Here is a 23,685-nt window from a genome sequence, read left to right on the forward strand (position 1 = left end):
GATCTGAACTAGCAAAGATTATTACAATCAAACTAGGGTACTCAAGAAATGATGTTGATCCTAATATATACTTCAAAAAATCAGAGGGTGTTATGCTAACAAATCTCTATGTTGATGATCTTCTAATAAGAGGGGAAGCTCACCTTATTGCAACGTGTAAACAAGAACTTACATCTGAATTTAAAATGAAAGATTTAGGTCTCTTACACTATTTTTTGGGAGTAGAAGTATGGCAAAAAGAAGAATATATCTTCATGAACCAAGGTAAGTATAACATTGACATATTAAACAAATTTGGCATGATGGATTGTAAACCATTGTCCACACCTATGGAGACAAATCTTCATAAGCTCAAAAGTGAAGCGTCTGAATCCGAAGCCATGGATCCTACATACTACAAAGTACAAACAGAAAATTGGAACTCTAATGTACTTGGTGAATACCCGCCTTGATATTTGTTATGCTACAAATGCAATAAGTTAATTTATGTGTGAACCTAAGAAGATCCATCTCATGGCAAGCAAGCACATTTTGAGATACTTATGAGGCACTATTGGACTTAGTCTACAATATGACCATGTTGAGTTACAACTTCAAGGATACTCAAATTCTAACTAGGCTGACAGTTTCAGTGATCGGAAAAGCACTACAGGATGATGTTTTAGTCTTGGGTATGTTATGGTATCTTGGTTTAGCAGGAAGCAATCTACAGTTGTTCAGAGTTCTACTAAAGCAGAATACATAGTGGCATCTATGGGAGCTCAAGAAGCAATGTGGTTATGGAAGTTATTGGTTGGACTATTTAGGAAGCCCTTGAATCCCACAGTTATACATTGTGATAATCAAAGTTCCATAAAACTCTCTGTAAATCCAGTCTTCTATAACAAGTCCAAGCACATAGAAATTCCCTATCACTACACCATAGAGATGGTGGACAGGAATGTTATCAAGTTGGTATATATCAGCAATGAAGAGAAAATTGTTGACGTATTTACCAAACCTCTTGCAAAATTAAAAGTGGAATATTTTAGAGGTAAACTTGGTATGACTAAGATGTAAATGTAGGTAAATGTAACTCCTGAGTATCAATTTTGTTTAATAAATATATATCTTTCGTTGTTGTTAAGAGTTACTAATGTGCACATGTGTATTATTTATGAAAGGTGACGATCTTTCATTGAATTGGATGTAAGGTCTCTAGTGTAAGGTAACAACCTTAACAATAGATTGACCCGTTATCATAAGACTTCATTAAGTTGTCCCGGAATGAGCCGGATATCATGATGCTACTTGTGTTAATTTCTTGAGTTCTTGATCCATTGTCATGATAGACTAAAGTAACTTGCTATCTCGGACTGCGTGGGAAGTCATGACAATAACTAAATCACAGTAGACTACCTTAGTCCTAAAGCAAGTCGGAGATCATGATTCTTGTTATCTGAGATCAAGAGTGACTATCTGATAGACTATGTTTTTGTCTCGTAATGTGCCGGAAGTCAAGTAGTCTATATTCTTTAAAAGGATATAATCATGAATAAGCATTTTTTATGCAAACTCGAATATGCAAGTATTGAGATTGATAAATTGATCATGTCCTCCCTTGCTAAGAGGAAGAGCTAAAGTATAGCTTCAGTTGGATCTGATATCAGTATATGAACCATGTGTACAAATACATAGATGTATGTGTTTGATTTCCTTCACATACTGACATCACAAGCTATTTAATACTTTGTGATCACGCTCGAAACAGGCTTCATATAAACATAAATGCTGTGATTATTTTCTCATTCATCAACATTTGATTCATGATAATAATCTCATCGAATGGCATCCTTGTATTGCCTAGATCAAACAGCAATTTGTGTTACCACGATCGCCCAGGATATTATCGGGTTTGTATCTAATATGAGTGCCCATGTTAATGTTATCAGACTTGCATGTAATATCGTCCAATTTAGGTTCGAGTGTTACCAAATTTTGTGGTAATTGTGATTTGTTATGAATCATGTCATGTCCCGTAGAGACATGTCTCTAAGGTGACATGACTATTCAATGTTATATATATAGTGATTCAAATACAATGGAGATCATATCAATCACAAGGAAATATTACTATCTATTGCATCAGCAATTATCTCCTCTATATCTGCAGTCATATCAATTGAAGATTGTCAGTATTATTACAGAGTAGAATTCCAAATAAATATAAACATTGCATATACATTTTTGCAGTCATATGTTTACATATCTATAGGATTCAATTAGTACTCCATTATAGTGAATCTCTAATAACTGAATTATAAATCAAATAAAACTCTATCTCAGATTGTAGATTCCTAACATGAGCCTCTGCCTCAAAAGCCCTCTATCCACAATAATTAGAGTACAAGGAACACAATTATAGGCTAACAACTCATCCTCTAACACTGGCTAAAAAGGGGACATTTCAATCCACCATCTCTGAAATTGTTCATGCCCAAGCAATCTTAGAAACAAATGACACACTGGTCCACCTAGATCCCAAGGGCAAGTGTAATATCCCGAATGGATATTTTTCCAAATTTCTTTCACAAATAATTTTTAGAAAATAACATATATGTTTTGCAATTAAAACTAGCAGAATAAACCAACAATGTACCAGAAAATATTCATTAAATTCCTCAAAATATGTTATTACATTATACATCAGAAATACAATAACAAGCTATCAAACTCCAATCTTAAACACAGGATTACAATCAGATTGGAAAATTAAGAAATGACCTTTAAGCACATGTGAAGCACTTGGGGTGATGTCTCCACAGACAATGGGTTTCAGTCCACTGTCTACTAGCACGAGGGTTTCTGTCCTCAAGCTGGATGAAAGTTGAAGCTTTCCAAATAGCTCCCCAAGAGAGAAAACTGAAATCTAAATCATAGACCAAGCATGCCCAAATTGAGTCGCTCTTCCTTCTTTTTATGCATCAAGCTGTGACTCTTCACTTTCCCCTTCTCTGTCCTTTGTCTTTTCTTCTTTGTCACCTTTAACCCACTTTATAATATTAATTTGACCCATTTTATAATTTTGCATTAAGCTCCCTTAAGCCAAAATTAATATTTTATGAATTGGACTTTGGACTTTCTAATGTCCCAAAACAAGGGCATTACAACAAGATTGTATAATATCCTCGTGATCACTAACTAGATTTGTAATATCACCACTAATACAACTGACAGAGCTTGCCAATCTAAGCCAAATCTAGCTGTAGATTTCGTAGGTGTAAACACCTCAAAGAGAAGCAACTCGATAGGATAACAATGCTTGCTTCCCCAAACTGCGCAAAGTTAGCTGTCATTCACACTATCTGACACATGCACAACTAAACTGTGCATCTAAAAGAGATCATGCACATGAGAGTCAAAAGTAAAACCATGCGTACTCGACATCATGTACACATCCCAAAACTCCTTTGCGAACCCTATTTGAAATCTCAATGCACTAAAAGGATCTCAAACATTGAACAAATGCGTGCCAAGAAAAACATCTACTGACATCTGCTACTCAACTTTACCAAGCCCAAAGTGGTGTAGCTAATCAGCGAGACTTGACCAAACTTTGGTGCTAACCATGTCAACGCTAGGGACCCAAAGCACATTGAATCCACATCCATCCATACTATGGAGATCAGAACATCTAAAAGTGGTTGTATCACTAGCACCATCTCCATCGTCTACAAGACTCCCGTGGATGTGTTGAATCTGCAAGTAATTGAACTTGCAACCACTGATCTCATCTACTATAGATGGAAAATACTCATCCCCCAAAGGATGGTACAACCTTGAAACAAAGCCACACTGATGCATCATTAGATCCTCTGTGCGTGGATCTAAGAAGTCATGATGAATACTCCTCCCTATGCATTCACGATAAAAAGCTCCACCTTCGTCAAATGCTAACTGTCATAGCAATGAATGTAACCTCTATCATCTAGCTTATCACCAATAACATTTGCAATGGATGTAACCATTGAATATGATGTGACATGTGGGTTCTTGTTGCTCTCTATAGATGCACTCATCTCGACCGTACTACACCTGTAATTGTGATAAGTGTGGCCACATCTTCAACCTACTCACAACCATAGGTCGTGGATATCAAAGCATCACCAACCACAACTCTAGAAAACAATGCTGCAACAATGACTTCTAAACAGCCAATTAGGTGCTTTCCAATAAGTTTGTAGTCACCTCAAGCTCATGAGTGAACTCATCTACCTCGTCCTCCTTTTTGCTTAGTGCACCATAATAGGTGCAAGCCCACTTGACAAGGCAGTTTGTGTTAGCTAATAACTGCAAATTATTTTGATTCATTATCCTAATGACTTATTGAAGTGTATGAAACATTGTGAGGGAAAAACTATCATCATATTGCTCATCTATTGCAAGACTACTCCAACCATAGGTAGCTAACATCTGGCATGCAGTGCCAAAGTGCTTAATGGTTTCCATAATCTGACTATCATTCACCTTTAAATTGCCCAACCAATTGATGTCTTTGGAGTTCATGGCACTCATGCAAGCTCTACAAATCAAAATCTGTACTATAAAAGGATGTATCCACAATGCTCACCTTGTGATCAATATCAGGTGTGCTATCATTAGTGAACACATCATCAACCGAAGTACTGCTACTAAGCACCTTAACAAATGACTCATTTGATAATGTGGAATTTGTTACTTTGACAATCTCTTCGCACCCTTCTGCTTCCCATGTAATTGTAGTTCCCTGCAAGTCACAATCCTGGGACCTATTACCAATAGATGAACTCTTTAAATCATTTTCCCATGTCTGATTTATAAAATCATACTTGTTGTGACCTACATTTTCATCACATATCTCATTTCGAACACCCATAATTTGATGTCTTCATGTGGCAACAAACTAGAAGCATGTTCTTTAACTAAAATAGCTGGTACATCGTGATAATGCAAAAAGTTCAACTTCTTGTTGCAAAAAACTGAATTTTTGTTGTTATTCTCAAACCTTTCTGCATATTCAAAGAACTCCTTCAAGATTTCACTCCTAAGTTGTTTGTTAGCCAAACTGATTCAATGGGTTTCCCTCAAGGAGTGTCAAATAAACATTTCTCTATCTTTTCCCCATACTTCCCTCGATTATATTTCACTGTATCAGACACTTATGAATTGAAGCCAAGCAAGTAATCCAAGAAACCATCAAAACCATCTAACTTTTTAAGCTTATCTGGCATGATCTAGTATTCTTTAAAAATTATATCAGATTTCAATTCAATTTCTTCTCTAGTATTTCCCATGACTGAAACAAGCAATACTGTTGGTCACTTATATAACAATAGCAAGACTAATTTTTTGTTTCCTAACCCCCAACAGGATAGCAGGAAATCGCTATGATACCACTATAAGAATCCCTACAGGTTCTAACTTCACCACTGCAATATCCTTTGTTATGATGTCCCCACTAGCGAGGACAAGAATACATGCAAAACCGATGTTAGAATTTATACAATAATAAATTATATTTCAGTAATCTACCCTCTATCCTAACCCTAACCTTCAAGACATCTCCATATCCAAATTGACAAACCCTCTCGAGGATCCCTAGGTCCTCAATTACTTCTTCGTCTTCTATGAAGTGCTCCCTTCAAGGTCCTTCCTAGAATAGATATTCTCTATTTAAAGTCCTTAGAACATATGCATGTGTTAACTTCATCGGAATATTCTAGCCTTGTAACCATATTAAGATCACTCTCTTCCCAAGAAGGGACTATTGTAATCTTAACAATTAACCATATTAAATCATGTGTATCTTTCTATTCGAACTCCATCACTACATATACATATATATTTTCGTATATATGTATAAGTATAAATTATCCATAAAAATATATTCATAGTTACAATAGAAATATATTCATAATTACAACTAAACCATTAGAATCATACCTTCCTTACGGATATTTACATATACATATATAAACAATATAAATAATTTACAATTATAATTACAACATACCTTTCCTTACCTTTATTCAACTCCCTTTCCCTTAGCGCACTCCTTAAGTATCTCCTTCAAGGTCTTTTGTGCTTATGAGTGCGCCCCCACCAAGTCAACTATGATATGATTGGTGTAACATCCGGTTTCCCGGGTCTAAATTAACATCTATCATACTCAAGTATACAGTTATTACTTCGTTTCATAGGATGACAGTTATATCATTCATGTTCATGTGAATAAGGTTTACCGTTAAATTCAGTTAGACAAAATTTTCTTAACTAAAAACTTAAAACACCATCAAATGAAATTACTACAGAAATTAAAAACCACATACCTCAGAAACAGAGATCGAAATCAAAACTAGGGATGCTTCTGCAACCACTCGGGTTAGTCCACAATACCACTTTAACAATATCACATGACGACTATCATCTAAAAACCGCTATATCAAAATCAAATGATAATTACAATTAAATATCACTAAATTTAAAATTAGGGCATCACATACCACGGGATCAATTAGGGCTTTCGCTACCACGGAATCAATTAGGGCTTTCGCTACGATGGAATCAATTTGGGCTTCCGCTATGACGGAACCAATTAGGGCTTTCACTACGACAAGTTCAATTAGGGCTTCCGCTACAACGGGATCAATTTGAGCTTCCACTACGACGAAATCAATGAGGGCTTCAGGTTCCTTTCCTTCCGATTACTTAACTGTGACAGTAACTCAAGATTAGAAATATACTTATATTCGATATTCATATAAATGAAAAACAATCCACGAATCTATCTCTTGCATTTAGGTGTAAAATAATGGTAACAAAGAAATAACTCAATTTAATCTTAGCTCCTCATAAATAAAAGTGATAATACTTGTTTTTGATAAATAATTGAATGCATAGCTTATCTTTGTCTGATGCATGTCCTACATCTTGAGGAGAGGTCAAACATTGTTAGGGGCTTAACCACCCAACCTCAGACCTCAACTTCATCCCCACACAATCTCTAACAAGAAAGGCCCTCCCTACTCGAAATAGACAGGGACCATCTTGTCATCAGTTGAGCAACCTGGTATCTAACCATATCCCTCGACTTGACAGTAGGAGATTTCATTAAACGGAATCATGCATGAGCTATTAATTATTCATTATTTAGATATTCAAATATGATTTCATTATTGGTTCTTGCAGGTTAACTCCACCTCTTCACCATTCGTGTCTTCTTGCCGATGAATTCCTCGGTGTTAGTGGATCAAATAAGTATCCTGATTATAAAAACATGATCATTGATATTGGTTCATTCATACATTCAAGTTTTACAGTTATCATGAGGTTATTTAATGAAAACCTTCAATGAATTCTATATTAAGTCGAAAACCAACAGCAAGGTGTTATATTCTAGTCTCATTCTATTAAGTATAGCCGGCTATGGTTTTTTTAACATTCAGATCAGGAAAGAAAAGGTTATGAATATGCAAACCCCTTTGCATTATTTTCAGTTCCATCAATATATACCTGATAGTAATCAAATAAAGAGGAACTATGAATCACAAACGCATATAACATATTTCTTATAGTTTCCATCTTCCATATCCATATCTAAGACGTTCTCATGGTTATTTGGCAGTAGGTAAGTGACATGTTATTGGTTCTTTATGAAGTTCCGACTAAGGAAGCTATGTTTAATGTATTGTAAATTACATTCAAATCACTATACAAATCCGACTGCAGTATTTACATCGAAAAGAACAGATGTACCAAATAGAGCTTAGATTTGGTGTCACATTGAGAATAGAAGGAAAGGATAGAGCAGGCAACGGAATTGAAAATAACATGACTCATGTGACCCGCAGCTGGATACTTCTTCCTCCCGCAGCCGGAATTATTGAACTTCCACGGCTTTCTAATCTCTGTACTTGTGGACGGATGGAAAAGAAAAAGAAGGATTCAATTTGGAATGATATGATATAAATCTAATGTCGTTCTGGAATTAACTCGGCTTGCTAGGCATCAAGCAGATGTAAGGATAGAGGTAATGCAGTAAGAAGGGAGTTGTCTCAAATACAATCAATGGTATTCTATTAAATGGCCAGCCTTGGCTCTACGGCTTCCTACAATTACCAAGAAGACTATAAACTATTCGAATTCCAAGATGACCATTTGAATTCAAATATTAATTCAATTTAAAAAGAAAAGAAAAGAAAAGAATTAAAGAGGAAAAGAAATAAGGAGTTAAAGAGTTATAACTTGTTGGTAAACAGATTTGTCACAGTAGAACTGGCCCAACAGAGTGTGTGGCAAACCGTTCACAACAGTTGGATAGGCCCTTGATATGCGGCCTTCCTCTGCGTTTAGAGGGGCAGCTCCCTCGTATGATATAATTTTGAAGCTTTTCAAATAGATATAAAATTAAAATTGAAAGGGGAGAAAGCTCATGACGACGAATGCGCCACACGACTTCAAAGCTTTCTCGAACTACTAACTTAAAATTGCTAATAACAATGATCAAGATCTACGCTTGAAAAACTATTACTAGCACAACGCTGATCCACAGATTCATAAACATCTACACCATACCGTGAGAATGCTCACTACAAAGAGAATCAACATTTGTAACAATTTAGATTCGAAAAGAGGGAACTCAAACTGCACATTCCATTATTTTCTTGCACCAAGAAAGCAATAGAGATTTTTCAATTCAGAGATAAAAAGTGTACATACTTTCCAAAATTTATCCCTAGATCAAAATTTCAGCATAGTGTTCCCTTATTTTTCCAACCAAAAAGTTCCCCCTACAAAGCAAACATGAGTCTTTATATAGACATAGAGGTTAATAACTACCTCTTCGTGGTTAATAACCACCTCCCAAATACGTGATTTGGGTGAGGTTAATTAACCTCTACAAAATTAACCTATATGACCTGAATCTTGGATTTTAGATATTTTGAGGGGGTGGGGAATTGAATAATTGATCCTTATTGATCCCTCTGAAAATGACATAAACAATGACTGATCTGGTCCACTTCAACCTTTACTTTGTTTATTCGTCTCCCTTAACCTCTTATACATCCCCCTTTCCTCCAATATCTTGACACCCATGGACCTGCCAAGCATCATAACAGTGGCTTGAGGATTGGTGCCTGATGAAGCATTAAAAGGTGGAGCCATCAATGACTCTGAGAGCATCCACCTGAGAGCATCCACCTAAGAGCATCCACTCCCAATACATGGTAATTTTGATCCACCACACGCTAAACTTGATAGCCTCTATGATAATGCCAAATGGTCATCACAGTGTCCTTGTAGAACTGCTGCAATGATGAGCTGTCGTTCCTATGCTTTGGAACATTATCAATGTTTCGGTTTGTCTTCTTTTCACTAACTCCTAGTCTAGGGTCACCAAACACACCATCCCCAATGTACGAACCTTTGGGCTTGATTTCTTTCTGCAAACCCTCATTTGCAACTTCATTCATTGTTCTACTTATGCGGTTATGATCGGTGGAATGAATAATTCTCGTGGGCACAGGGCTCTTGCTCTCCACTTTTTTCAGAGTTCAAGGAAGAATGTATCAGTGGCCTTGCTTAGAATTCTGGCATTATTCTCAGCATCAGCAAAATCTAGAATCTCTCATGCTTGAGTGTATGTCTTCCACAGAATCACGCACATCTTGGGAGGAAATTGATGAGAAACATGAGAGCAATCTGAACTAAAACAGCCCAGGGAGAGCTGAATAATCATTTTAATAAAGCAAACTGCTGTCATTTTCCAACACGCTTTCATGGCATCTTCAAAATGCTTCCCTACGTCAGCTAAAAGTTTATTTTCCTGAATTGCAGCACACTTTGGTAAGAAAGCAACTAGAATTGTGTAGTTAAACTCTCCACTACAGTTTCCTTCTCTAATTAGGCTCCGCGCATTAACAGTGGATCACTTATTAGTTATCCATAGGCTTTTGGAGTCTCCTCAACCTTGTTGTCGTCAAGGAAATTCATGGCGGCCATTTCCAGTGTCTTGAACTTGAACACTATCTGATCCTAAGAAAGTGCTTCCTCTCAGTTGTCTTCCCAAGGCGCCAAATGTCCATTTCAAGAATCAATGGATTAACCAGATGTTTGCTGCCATGGAGTTTTGTAACATACCGATGAGGTTGAAAAGAGGCATTACGTGTGTAAGCCAGTTGCATCTCATCATGAGGCTCCATAATTTATTCATATCTCTCCATCGGGTTTGAAGATCACAATGACATTGATCATGAGATATACTTAAGAAACCGCATGCTCTTAAACTAACAAAGTCCTGTTTTCTTTTCACCGCTCAGATATCTTTGTCAAAGATGTGCTAAGACAATGTTCATGTGGATTGAGCATTTAGTCAAACAGTTTGCGAATCTTGGGTCAAGATAATTCCCATTTCTTCTTAATTTTTGGGCGACTTCCCACACACACCCTACACATATAATATTGTGTTTCATATTACAGTGATCGGGCTACCTATACGTATCCTTTGTTTTGATTTTCGAAGGTAAAACCAGATGCTGATGGTTGTATCATATGCGGTGGACTTTGAGGGCTGACTCATTCCACTCATACCTTCATAAGGAAATTTCCTTCGCTGGCCACGAGATTTTCTTTTACATTGGGCAGCTGTGAAACTCAAGCTCGGGCATTGGATCATCCCATCATGTTTTTTTTTCTTTGGTGTAAGCAGAAACATCCTGTTGAGATGAACTTGTGCATCATATGCTCTTCTTTGCATATCAGGTTCCCATTTATACCTTTGGCACTCATGTTTTCCCTAATTAGAAATCCACGGGCATCATTACATGGTTCATCCACTGGTGACTATGCGAATTTGTTTAATGTATTCGTGTATGAACAAAGCATAGTCCTCTTCAAGTGGTCGTGGGTCAATGACTATAGCTCCAAGTTTTCATTACTTGCACACAACAAACAATCAAACTCTTTATTGCGGATTTGACATATTTTTAACTGATCCACCTATTCCTCTTTGGCGTCACCGTCTTAGTCCATAAACTCGATGACCAACCACAAGTCACCCCTGTCAATACCTTCAACTTGACGCCTTTCTCATGTTCTCCTCCGCAATATCATTACAGCTGATTCTAGATTCAACTTTCTTGTTGCCACAGCAATAGTCGGCAGGCCATCGTTGCTCGGTAGATAAGCCAGTAACACCAGGAACTCCTACAAGAGCATCCTTCAAATCATCTAATTCAACTAGTTGCATGACTTCCAATACAAAATGCTTCTTTGACTTAGAATCTATTTCAGGTGCAAAGCGTAACCAAACTGAATAAAGCAGTGACATCATGAACACTAACTTGTGGAGAGTGGATATCATTCTACTCACAGTAGCCTGATATTCGGGTAAATGTTTCTTGTGCTTTCGAGAATCTAGAGATTCGTATATCTCCCTCAATACAACCTCTGGTCTTTCTTCCCGCAAGAACATCCATTAGTGTTATCTTTCCAGTTCTACTGACACCCATCAAAGCTGTTAAAACTCCTAGCCTGAAAATTCTTATCACATCTCTCAGCCGTTGAAGCCTTTTCTCTGTCACCCCCTCTCATTTCATTTCCATAGGCATGTCAACAAAATACTGGATATCTTGGAAAGGTAATATCATTCCACGTTTTGCATCTATGGACTTGGCAGAATCAGAACCTTTATACTATCATCAAATGCCTGGGCTTGTTGGTAAACAGATTTCCAAAATCCATCAGCATGTTACTTTTCTTCTGTAACCTTCAATATGCCTTCTATCTGGGCACCCACGTCGAAGAGGTTAAGAAAAACGTGTTTTTGGACATTATCATTAACCTATTAGAGAGGTTAAGAAAAACGTATTTTTGGTGGTTAACATTAACCTTTTATTTGGAGGTTAAGAAAAACACGTTTTTGGTGGTTAACATTAACCTTTCAAGAAGTTAAAGGTTAAGAAATACGTGTTTAGGCGGCAATCATTAACCTTTTATATCTTGAGGCTCAGAAGCTGGATTTCAATGATCTCAAGTGTTGTGCGGAACTGCTAACAAGCCGGGAACATGTAGACTTAAAGACTTGCAAATTCCACAGATAGAATGATCAATTCAAGGCTTAAAACCAGGCAAGTTTTAAATACGAACCATGACTCATAGAATTGGAACAAATTCTAGAGTCGGGCAACATAACTTTATTTTATTATTATAATACATTCTTATATACGTTCACATAAGTATATTGGTGAGGTGACATCATTAAATTATATTATTATAATTTATTGGTGCCATTTCATTTTTATATTTATGTGTTCGTATTTAAGTGTTTATTATAATGATAAAATAAAATTTAATAAACAATCTCTAAAGATATGCATAATATTTTAATTTAATTTATTTTTATGTTTTTATAATATTGTTTTCCTTAATAGCTCACGCGGGTCCCACAGATGTATCCTATTTCAAGTCGCTAGGTCCTTAACCCATTTGCCCAATGATGGTGATGCTCCTTGCCTAATTCTTTTCTGACAATGCTTCCCCCCTTCGACATGTTTCGTGTAAGGAAGTTCTTCGTAATTAAATTATATTATCATCACAAATTATTTAATCATAACTAATCATAATAGTTAACCATCTTCTCAATTCCATGAATTCGTGATTAACAATCAACTAGCATGTTACCTTCACTTGAAATCATAACGACTAACTACCTTACCATTTCGCCAGATTATAACAAATTAAACTACCAACTGACTTCATGGGAACCTCAACGGCTATATTTTAAATTTGGTCAAAATTGGGATGTAACATTGGTAGGTTCGTACTCTACATAGTCTTTTCCACGGTGGTAGTATTTATTATACTCTTTCACCTCATTAGATCGGTTACCCGTTTATCCATGAATTGCCTTCCCTTATGCAGCCATGCTCATATTAAGTATGACTTCATTCTTTGTGTGCATGGTCAATGATGGGTTCACGTGTAAGTCACCTTTTTATATTTTTTTTTCTCCTTACTTCGCCCTTAAAAATGTCTTTCTACTTTCCGCATATATATTACTTCCTATCCTTACGTTGCATCAATTCCTATATTGTTCGGCGGTTTGTCCAATGTAATAACCCTCAGCTGGTTATAACTTTGACAAATTCAGGAAATTTGGCATTTTGACAAACATTTTGCAAGCTAACTCAATATTATGAAAAGTCTCTGTTGTAGTTGCATTCAGAACACACATATATGTAATTCTAAAATAGTTTGAACACAAAAATCATAACTCATGACCTCTCTATGAAATTTAATTATTTTAGGTCTACTATAGGTGCTGTCATGAATCTATCTATACTATAGGTCTGATCAATCTTTCTTCATAATTTGATCATAAGCTTCTCAATCTCCTCATAAACTAGCTTTTATTTTATATCATATCCATACATCAACTGTTGCCGATAACACAACTTATCTCAATAAGTTATGACCGGTGCTAATATACATAAAGTTATCGAGAAAAAATATTGTCGATATTTTGATAATTTATCACAGAGAAAGACCCAACTTATCATAGATTCACTGATAAGTTGCCAAATTATTGCCCCCAGTCCACTAATCCGAACTAACGGCCCAAAAATCATTCATTTGACAATTTCTAATTTACAAGCTAGTATTCAAGAGAGGAAATAGGGTTTGAAGGATTAAAAATGTGATTTGCAGCGTTTAAGAGCATTTTTTAGTGGATTCAAAGAGATTTTTCATGCAACAAGTAAGTTTTCAATAGATCCTTATTGTGATTGGACATCACAAGAGCAACCTCCATTGTTCACAGAGGATGAGTGTAATGTCCCTATTTTTAGCAAGTTCCTGCAGTTGGCTTGGTCAGTTCACCATCGCAACCCTCGTGAGCTGATAGTGGGATTTGAGGGTCTCAATTGTGGAGTTATAGGCTTTTCAACAACCTAAGGTGTGTTTTGGCTCCATTTGAGGGACTTACTATTTATAGTAAGTCAAAATGTTGATTCCGATGAGCTCAGTTGAGTTAGAGGAGTTGGGTGATGCTCTTAGTTTTTATGTCGAGCTTTCGATTTGGACTCCAAGAATCTTGGAGGGAGTGTCTATTTATAGTAAGTCACCCCATCAGGTTCATTCATCATCTTTCATCATCAAGATCACTTTCGTGTTGTTAGATTTGAATTCTGAAACTTCTTCAGTTCTTTTCACAGATGGGTGAATTATTATTATTCATCTAAATACAATGAGGTTGCTATTTGTGTCGATGTTGTTTGTTGGTCACCTCAGTATCATAGCTAATTGGAACCAGGATGAAAAAGTTTTAAATGGTGGGAACAGTGGCCTTGTGTGTCAGAATTTTAAGTTATGGTGGAAAAGGTCATTTTTTGGAGCCAAAAGCAATTAATAAATTATATTAATGGCACTTTATTATATTTTAATGTTGTGTAGAGTAAGCTTCTTAAGTGGAGTTCTTTTGGGAAACTAGTGTCATTTGGAGATTATATAAATGAGGGCATTTGATGAGAAAAGCATCCAATTATTTGATTATCTTATTTTTCTTTGTCATCTTTGTGACGTTTCTAAAGTCTGATTTTTTTGTGCCTTTGCTGAAGTATAAGGGTTTTTTCTTGAGAAGTTCATTGTAATTCACAACTGAGGTATTGTGAATTAGTTTTCTGAGAATTGGTCCTTATTTCCATTGTTGTATAAACTATGGTTGGGAGATACTGTGGTGTTGGAAATTTGGAATTTGGCGTCTTCTTATACTATTATTATTGTTGCTAAGAAGTGGTTGGGTGCTGTTTAATTTGGAGTTGGTTGAGCACCCATTTATATTTGCTGCTAGGCGTTATTTTCTATCTGCACTTTGGGAGCAGCGTTTTACATATCTGCAGTTGCATTTGTTTGCTGGAGAATTCTTTTGCTGCTACTAGACTTCAATTCAAAGGGTTTCAAGGCATGTCTTACTTGTAAGTTCATGGATTGTAACTTCTAATTTTTTTGGGGATTGTTGATTTAGATATTAGGGGATATTTTATCAACTAGGTTGTTGGTATTTTGTGAAAATACTCAGTATCTAAGTTGATATTAAAATCTGGAATTTTCAGCTATATATTCCCTATGTAATATCCAAATATTTGAGCTGAAATAATTATTGTAATATCTTCTATTTTTCTACTATATTGTTGTATCATAAATTGCAAAACCTCAAAAACAAAAAAAACAAAAATCATTTCTTTGGCACAGATTGTCTAAGAGCCACCGAGGATCATTACAGTGGTATCAAAGCTTGCTTACAAAGTGTTTGACAAAATGTCAAACAACTGAATTATAAAAAGATTTTGGTGTTTGATGAAGTTATAACTAGTTGGGGTTATTACAATGAGATCTATGATTTGGAGTCGAGCTATGGAGGAGGGTAGATTCTCAATGGGATTGAATGAAATTCAAGAGAATGAGGACATTGAGGAGGATTCAAATGATGACGAGTCGATGCCAATTTCGACACCATCTACAACCAGGATGAAGGTCAAATCACAGACAGTTGTGCAGAGGGAGGAAGTACAACCACAACCTCAGTTACAACAAACTTCTAAGGCTAAGACCCTACCACTCCAATAGTTTTTACTAGAGCTGTTGGGAAGGGGAAGAGGAAGATGTAGAATATTTTGATGTTCTACTTATATTTAATTATTGTTTTACAAAGACAATTTGATATTTTTGGCTTTCTCCAGAGTTCAAACTATGGCTACCAACTATCAGCATTCCACATGAGGCTGGGATTTTGTACCCTATTGGCATTTATATATATATATATATATATATATATATATATATATATATATATATATATATATATATATATATCTTGACTCGGCTCATTTACTGACTCATTAGATGTATCTTCTCATTAAATTTTGCCAAAAAAAAAAGCATTTCTAATTTAATGCATGTAATTTTTTAAAATCCCAATATATTCCCGATAAGTTGTCAATTTATCTCTAATATTTTCCCAATCCTTTTTTCGCCCTTGGCAATAAGTTGCTGATAATGATATTTTGAACTATGGTCGTATCTTCACACATACCATCCTCAATTCAGAATATTTGATTCATATATATATATATATATATATATATATTCCTTCTATTCACTGCATATATTTACTTACAGCACACACACCTTGCACACAACCAAACAATATGATTGTTACTCTTTTATATTTCCAAAACTAAAACAATGTAACTTTTCAGTATGGATGGATGTGTCCACAGCTAATCATGCCTTTTCATTCATATGTAATTGCTGAAGGATTACATCTGAATCGGATCTTTTCAAAATAATAATAATCTTCAATTTATAATTGCACTTTAAATAACACCTTGTAGCATAAATGAAACAAACTACCACTTCTAATTAACTTAACAAATAATTGCACAACCATTATTTTGTCTTTTCTGAATCGCAGCAATAGAAGTTTTGTAGATTTATTCGATCTTGGCTCTTCAAAAAAAGCACTACATACATATCGTCTTGACCTGTATAATCATTGTGCATACATAGCTTGTAAATGAAGACTGCTGTCTTAATATATCCATTGTTCTTTTACCACTGTTGTATACTGCCATGATAATTGGGTCCCCGCTCTAGTTAAACTCGAATTGCTATTCATCGATAAGTAATGGAGTTATTTTAAACTTGAATTTGACCATTTTCTGTGTTTGATTGGTGTGGCATATCTCTTCAGACTATTACAACAAGAGCTGATTATGCATAAGCATATCTCTTCTGCTAAGAATAAGATTCTTTGTAGCATATGTCAGCGTGTCTCTTCCGGTCAGAAAAGATCCTTTATTAGATCCATTGATGTGTCTTCTGAATAAGACAAACTAAATTGCACCACATCATTACACAAATCACTGACTGGCCTAAAGGCTAAATTGCAGCTTTAGTCTTTTTCGTATTCTTTTATAATTTATTCTTTACTTCTTTTTGTCTTGTGTGTAACCAAATGCTGACCTTTTTGTCTTTTTATGCAGGTTTGACAAGGTCTCAGTTGTCTTTTTCTTTATCATCTCTATTGATGAATCGCTGCTGATTGTCTTTTTCTTGTCAATACATATTAATATCAACTGGTTATATTGTTGTTTAATCAATAGATAAGTAAATGTTTTACTTCATATATATATGCATTTTATGTCTTTGACTTTGACATCAATGGCAATATCTCATGATTAGAAAGGTTAGGGCTTTGTTGGCTGAATCTCAGCCCTTGATCTTGAATCAATATTGGCCTTTCATTGTAATTAACAACTAAAAAAGGCCAAGGCCTCTTCCTCTGTAACTCATTAGTTTTAGAGTAGAGCAGGAGGAGACTTGTTGAGATTATTGTCATAATGCTATCAAGGTCATCACTAATTCGTTGCTGGTCTTCATGGTGGACTACTTGTGTTGCTTCTGTGTATTGTGTGGTTTCTACATTTCCTCACTTAGAATAGGATTTTATTTCATATTGATTAAAAGTAGTGTTTAGTTAAATAGAAGTGATTGTGAATGCATCTTTGGTGATCTCGCTTAGACAAACCACTAACTGCTTATTGAGTGTAAGTTTGACTTACATGGTCAATTGACATAATCATAAGCTTAACTTCAACTACTGCTTGTACATAGATATACATCAAAAGATGGTGTTAATGGAATGGCGGTAATTTGAACATATTACATTGCCTTAGGAGATCGCACTAGCTCTTTTGATGTTGATAGCTAAACCAAGTATAGTAGAGTCACAAAGGCTATCATTACATCTTAGATTCTAGCAGTAGAATAGTTTCTTAAAACCTTTCCCTTTGCAGTTTGTTTGGTTGGAAATAGTTGAAGTGGTTAATACCCATTGATAGACCAGTGTAAATCTCTTTTTGACACCCAACCAATCCCATCATTATAACTAAGTGAAAATCCACAATAAGAAGGAAGCTTGGGTTGTCTCATTTGATCACACAAACCAAACATATTATTTAGCATATGAGCTTCCTTATTCAAGAGAGAATTGGAAGCTTGGTATTTCATTTGGGATACAAGGAGTTCAATTATGCATGTTCTAGTCAGTGATATAAACTTGCATCAACACTACTATTTTGAAATTAATGCTTCTAGTCTCCCGGGAGATAGTTTTCACACAAGAGGACCCAGTCAAGGAAACGCACTAGTGCACTGCCTTGCCTTAGATACAACCTATCTTTATAATTTTAATTTTGCACCCAGTTCTGAGGCTGCCACCTTCGAGATTTAGGACTTAGCCTTGCATATCTAAGTAGATCGTTTGGTTGTACATTAGAATCATTCACAGCATATCACTTCTTGTGTCAACAATAACAAGTGAATAATTAAGCATTTGATAGCAGTTTCAGAGGTGAGAGATCCTCAATATTTTGTTGGTTTCTGCAACAAGGTGAAGTGACTTCGTGACTTTAGTGGACTTATATAAGATTTATCATCTTTTGCAGATCAATATCAGAGATCAAGATCACTGGCAAGTCTAACAATCATACCCTACCAATTCAACATACAGCCCTCAGCTTCATACCTGCAACATAAATAACAAAGATACCATAATTGCAAATTTTCGGAGAATAGCAATTTTCATATCACTGGTGATATCATTATCTCTAGCTCAGCACACACAGTGATATAGATTCTTTGCATTGGCAACTTCTGTTGATAATCGTAAGGTCAATATTGCAGATGGAATACATCATTCATAACCTAGCAGATCTCTGTGATACCATTGATGAGACTGACGATAATCATTCCTCGCAATTATTGGTGACAATATACCACAGAACAACACTATATCAAGCAGCAGTCCCACCATATCTTTAAACGCTGCAGCGTTATCATTCACAGAGATATTGAGTGGCATCAGGGCATACCCAGTGTTACACTTTCATAGACAGCAATCCATTGTTCACGAACAAAGGAGTATCATATCACTGTCTCATCATCCATGTATGACAGTTCTAACCATTCTAGATAGACACCAATCAGGATTGCCCATATTGAAGATTGAGTTTTATATAGCCATATAATTCAGAATGATCTTCACAGCATCACCAAATCACATCGTCTGGTGATTACAATTCCACTGTGATCAACAATATAGTGCATCCAACATAATCAGAGGTTGAGCCATCTCTACAATCTATAAAATAGCAACACTCTGTTACTAAACATTTTAAGAAATTTTTATTGTTGCTTTCTGTACACAGTCCAGATATCAAATTCTCTATCTATTTTAGATTTTATGTATTTGTAGCTGCTAGGACCTAAAGTATGCTCTCTTACACAGTTGGGTCTGATAGACTACATAAGCAAGAAATATGGCTGGTGCATTTTGAATGGCCTCTACCCAATTGGAGGTAGAATTAAAGATTTTTGTTTTAAATTTTAAAACATTAAGTCTACCGACTAACTAATATTTTATGCTCTATTTATGGAACTATAATAGGAAATATTGAAATTCAAACATAAAGAAGTGGATATCACAGTCAAAAAAATAGAGTTTTGCTTAAAACTAAATGATATAAGCCGCTGAATCAAACTTGTGAAAAACTTCTATGAAAAGAGATGTTACAATGGCATTAGCATACACAAGCTTTACCAACAGATCCACAGACATGAGCATTTCAATTTTGTTGCAAATAAATTTTTAACCATTAAAAAGTTTAGCTTTATGAATTACCTGCACAGTAAGTAATAAGCACCGGTTTACAAGTAACAAATCTCCTGGCAAGATTCTGAAATTGCAACAAAGTGTTAAAAACTTGCATATCTGTTGAAGGTTTTAAATTTTTTATTAAGTTCAATTAAAACATCACAGCATAATAACTATTTAAGCACAAAAGGAAATATTTGAGAAAACACATGCTGCCATTTAGAAAATAAATTTCATATGGTTTTGTCATAGAAAATAACTAAAACAGATTTCCACTTGGGATGTATGATGGCAAGTGGATGTAGACTTAGTTTGACCAGGTGATATTTTCATGTCAACATATCAGAGTTTAGGTGTTAATCATCTCGGAGGCTCCCCCTATTCGAGCTAATGTTGTTGAATCCCAATCTGATGTTTTCAATATCATTCAGTCTTGGTCAGTCAATTGCAATTCAAACCAGAGTTCATCACTTACAATTCTAGTAAACCTTCTTCTCACCCCAAAGGGAATGGAATTGGTCAAAAGTACAAATTTAGCAGTCATAAGAAGGACCATAGGTTATCTTTGAAAGCTCTCCCAAATGTGGTGACAGTGGATTCACACATTCCCATGATAATTTAGGACGAAACCAAGGTGACTCTCAGTTTTGAATGTCCTCCTATCTAGAGTTATTGTTGGCTCCTGCAGAAACAAATGGCAATGACAACAAGAAATCCTAGAATGGGATTAGGATGTAATGTCCCCAAATTTTAAAAAGTGACTTTGTTCAATTAATAAAGTTATCCAAAAAATAATTTTATTTCTCAAGGATGACTTTTAATAAATAATTTAATTAGAAAATAAAGTGAAAAGAATAAAATAATAAAATAAGTCACTTACTAAATAAATCTGTCTGGTCAGCCTAACATTTTAGATGTTTCATGGAGGTTATGGGGTTGTGGCAAAGGCATGCTTGTCGAATGTTTTGGAATTTGATTGTCCAAGCTACAGGCTTGAGAACTGAAAGAGCAATTGCAGTTTTGATGGGGAAAATATCCACCCTAGTCTGCTAGAGATTACAAATTTGTAAATCTGCTAAAGAGAAAAGGGAAGGTGTGAAACAATGAGGAATTAATAGCAATGAAAAATGAAATGGGGAGAAAATAAGGAAGTGACTCCTTCAAAGGGAAAAAGTTATGAAGGTTTGTGACTCTTCAAAAAGATGGTAATATGAAGGGTTGTGACTCTTTTGAAGGGCAGCCATGATGAAGAGGTATAACTCTCCCCCACATTGGAAGATAAAAAGAGGAGAATGTTTCATTTGAAGAGGACATCAAAGGAAAAGCAATTTGCAGAACAGTATATTATTCTCAGAGGACAACTATGAAAAGTGGTGACTCACTTCTAATGAAAGGTGCTGATCCTTTCACCAATAAAGCATAAAGCAGATTTCATTCCAAGCAAAAAAGGAGCGACATTAAAAGAGTATTGTTCAGATTTCATGGAAGAATACAAACAAAATCACCAAAAACGTGTTCTTGGGGGCCAAATGCATGAAGTTTTTTCAAAAATGGGTTTTGGAAGATCAAATGCATGTGTTCAATGCAAAATGCACCTTTTGGAGGTGATAGCATGTTTTAAAAATGCAATATGAAGCAAAATGTACCTTTTAGAGGCCATTAGATGTTTTAAAAACATGTAACGGGCTCTCCTAAGGCAAAAATGCACCTTTTTGGTGTAAAGACATGTTTAAGTTACATGCATATGCAACTCAAGGCAAAAGCTCACCTTTGAGATGCATATGCATATAACACATGTAGCTCAACCTTTTAATGTCATTGCACATTTTAAGTGAGTTTACATGCAATGGCATCAAAAAAGTCCACTTTAAGTGATTTTACACATTTAAGTGATTTTTATAAGCACATATCAATTTAATTTTAATAAAATATTACTTAAATTGGACATAAATTATATTTACATTATCAAATTAACAATATAATGTATAAATATCATTTAATGAGTAATATTTACTAGAGCATTTGATTTAAATGTCAAAAATTAAATTGAACTATATAGTTAATATAGTCACTTAAGTGAAAAATCAAAAAGTACACTCAATTTTAAAATATAACATAAAATGTACTATAGTTACTTTGAGTGAAAATTTAAATGATAAAGTAACTTTAAAACATAACATAAAGTGAATTTAAGTTATATTTTTTAAAAAGTGAATGTCAAATTAAAAATATAATATGATACTTTTAATTCATGCAGTTGCATCAAAAAGGTCCACTTTTTGCGCACTAAAATGGCCATTATCTTTTGATTGCCAACTCGGATTAAGCCCTAAGATAGATCAAATCGAAGAGAAAACCAAAAAGCAATGATTTGAGCAAAACCAAAGGCCTAAAAACCAAGAAGCGCACACTCAAAAACGAATGAAAGGACAATAAAGGCTTCAAAAATCAAGCATAGGCTTGACAAACAGAAAAACAAAAAAGGCTTGACGAAAGGCTTCAGTAAAAGAATTCGTTACGTGAATTGGATTTGATTGATTGATTAACATTAACCAATTGAGGAACAAATTCAACTCACAGAAATGCGAAACTAGTTTGAAAATGTTTCGTACTGTTACCTGCATTTTGTGGTGTGGAAGTAGTCCTATGACATATATGAAAGTGGTTCTATACCTTATATGGAAGTGGTTCTATAAAAAGTATAGAGGTGTTTACTTGCAAAGTACGGAAGTGATTACCCGCCAGATATGGCAATCTACTACCATGTACGAGATTATTTACTAAAACTAATTACCAATGTTATTGCTTCAACATCATTAACCAGCAATGTCTCTTGACTATTTTTTTCTTCCTGAATGATCTCATCAGCGATCTTCTCACATAAACCCTTACCTCTAAAAAGTTTGGTGACATGTATGTCTACATTGTACTCCATAACTCAAGTAATCCAGCCTACGCGCTTTTCATTCAAATCCCTTCTTAGTAGAAATTCCTTCACACTAGGATGAGCAACCATCAACTATATCCTATTGTTAGAAACCAAATGTTTAAATTTTTTAAGGCTTTTAATTACAAGTACATGTTTTTTCTACAAAATTGTAGCTTTGTTCATATTCTTCCAAAACTTTACTTTAAAAAGCGAAAGGTTGCTCAAAACCTTCAACATTTTTCTGTGCAGCCATTGCAGAAATAGTATCAAATCCACCATATGCATATAGAATAAAATCTTTGGAGAAATCTAGATTTACTAGTGCAGGGGCAGCAGCTAATGCTTCTGTTATTGCCTCAAAACTTCGTTTAGCTTCTTTACTCCAACAAAAAACAACGTTCTTTTCAACATAGCAGTTAATGGCTTTTAAAAACTTGCAATATCAGAAATAAAGTGTCTTCCAAAGTTTATTGATATTCTACAAATAAAACTTTGCAAACCTTTCTTATGGCTAGGCAATGGAAGTTCCATAATTGCTTGAACTCTTTTAGGATCTATTGTAGTACCATACTTTGAAACAATATATCCAAGAAGCATACCTTCATGAACAGCAAAAACAAACTTCTTTGTGTCAAGAGAAATCTTGAATTCTTTGCATCTTTCCAACACCTGCCTAAGACGAAAAATATGATCAACATCTTCTTTGCTGAAAATTGTAAAGTCATCTAAATACACTACCACAATTTTATACATCAGATTTCCAAAGCCATATCCATAGCTTTCTAGAATGTAGCCCCAGCATTAGATAATCCAAAAGCCATTTTCCTCTACACCATATTACCCCATTTTGTAGTGAAGGCAGTTTTGAACTGGTCTTCATCCTTCACTAAAATCTGATTTTAACCAAAATATCCATCCAGCAAAGAAAACCTTTCAGATCTTGAAACATATTGAAAAATTTGTTCCATGGAGGGCAAAGGATGTCAGTCCTTCAATGAAGCTCTATTCAAGTCCCTAAAATCAA

At 35.1% G+C, this 23,685-nt stretch overlaps 1 protein-coding gene across 3 annotated transcripts in view; it reads right to left on the reverse strand.

Annotated features, from left to right (window-relative positions):
• LOC149562491 (uncharacterized) overlaps window positions 1–23,685 on the reverse strand; it is a 206,540-nt gene that overhangs the window by 90,028 nt on the left and 92,827 nt on the right. For 2 of the 3 annotated variants that reach the window (XR_016363954.1, XM_089825979.1), the window contains exon 5: window positions 19,760–19,814. The exons of the other annotated variant lie outside the window; for it this stretch is intronic. Coding sequence is in view for 1 of the 2 variants with exons in the window: in XM_089825979.1 (XP_089682105.1) it covers window positions 19,760–19,814 (55 nt within the window). In the remaining variant the exon portion in view is untranslated. The remainder of the gene's footprint in view (window positions 1–19,759; window positions 19,815–23,685) is intronic. 3 annotated transcript variants of the gene reach the window in all.

The sequence above is a fragment of the Cupressus sempervirens genome, chromosome 4 (genome assembly GCF_028749045.1).
Source record: "Cupressus sempervirens isolate cs-2001-9-10 chromosome 4, ASM2874904v1, whole genome shotgun sequence".
Classification (NCBI taxonomy): Eukaryota; Viridiplantae; Streptophyta; class Pinopsida; order Cupressales; family Cupressaceae; genus Cupressus; species Cupressus sempervirens.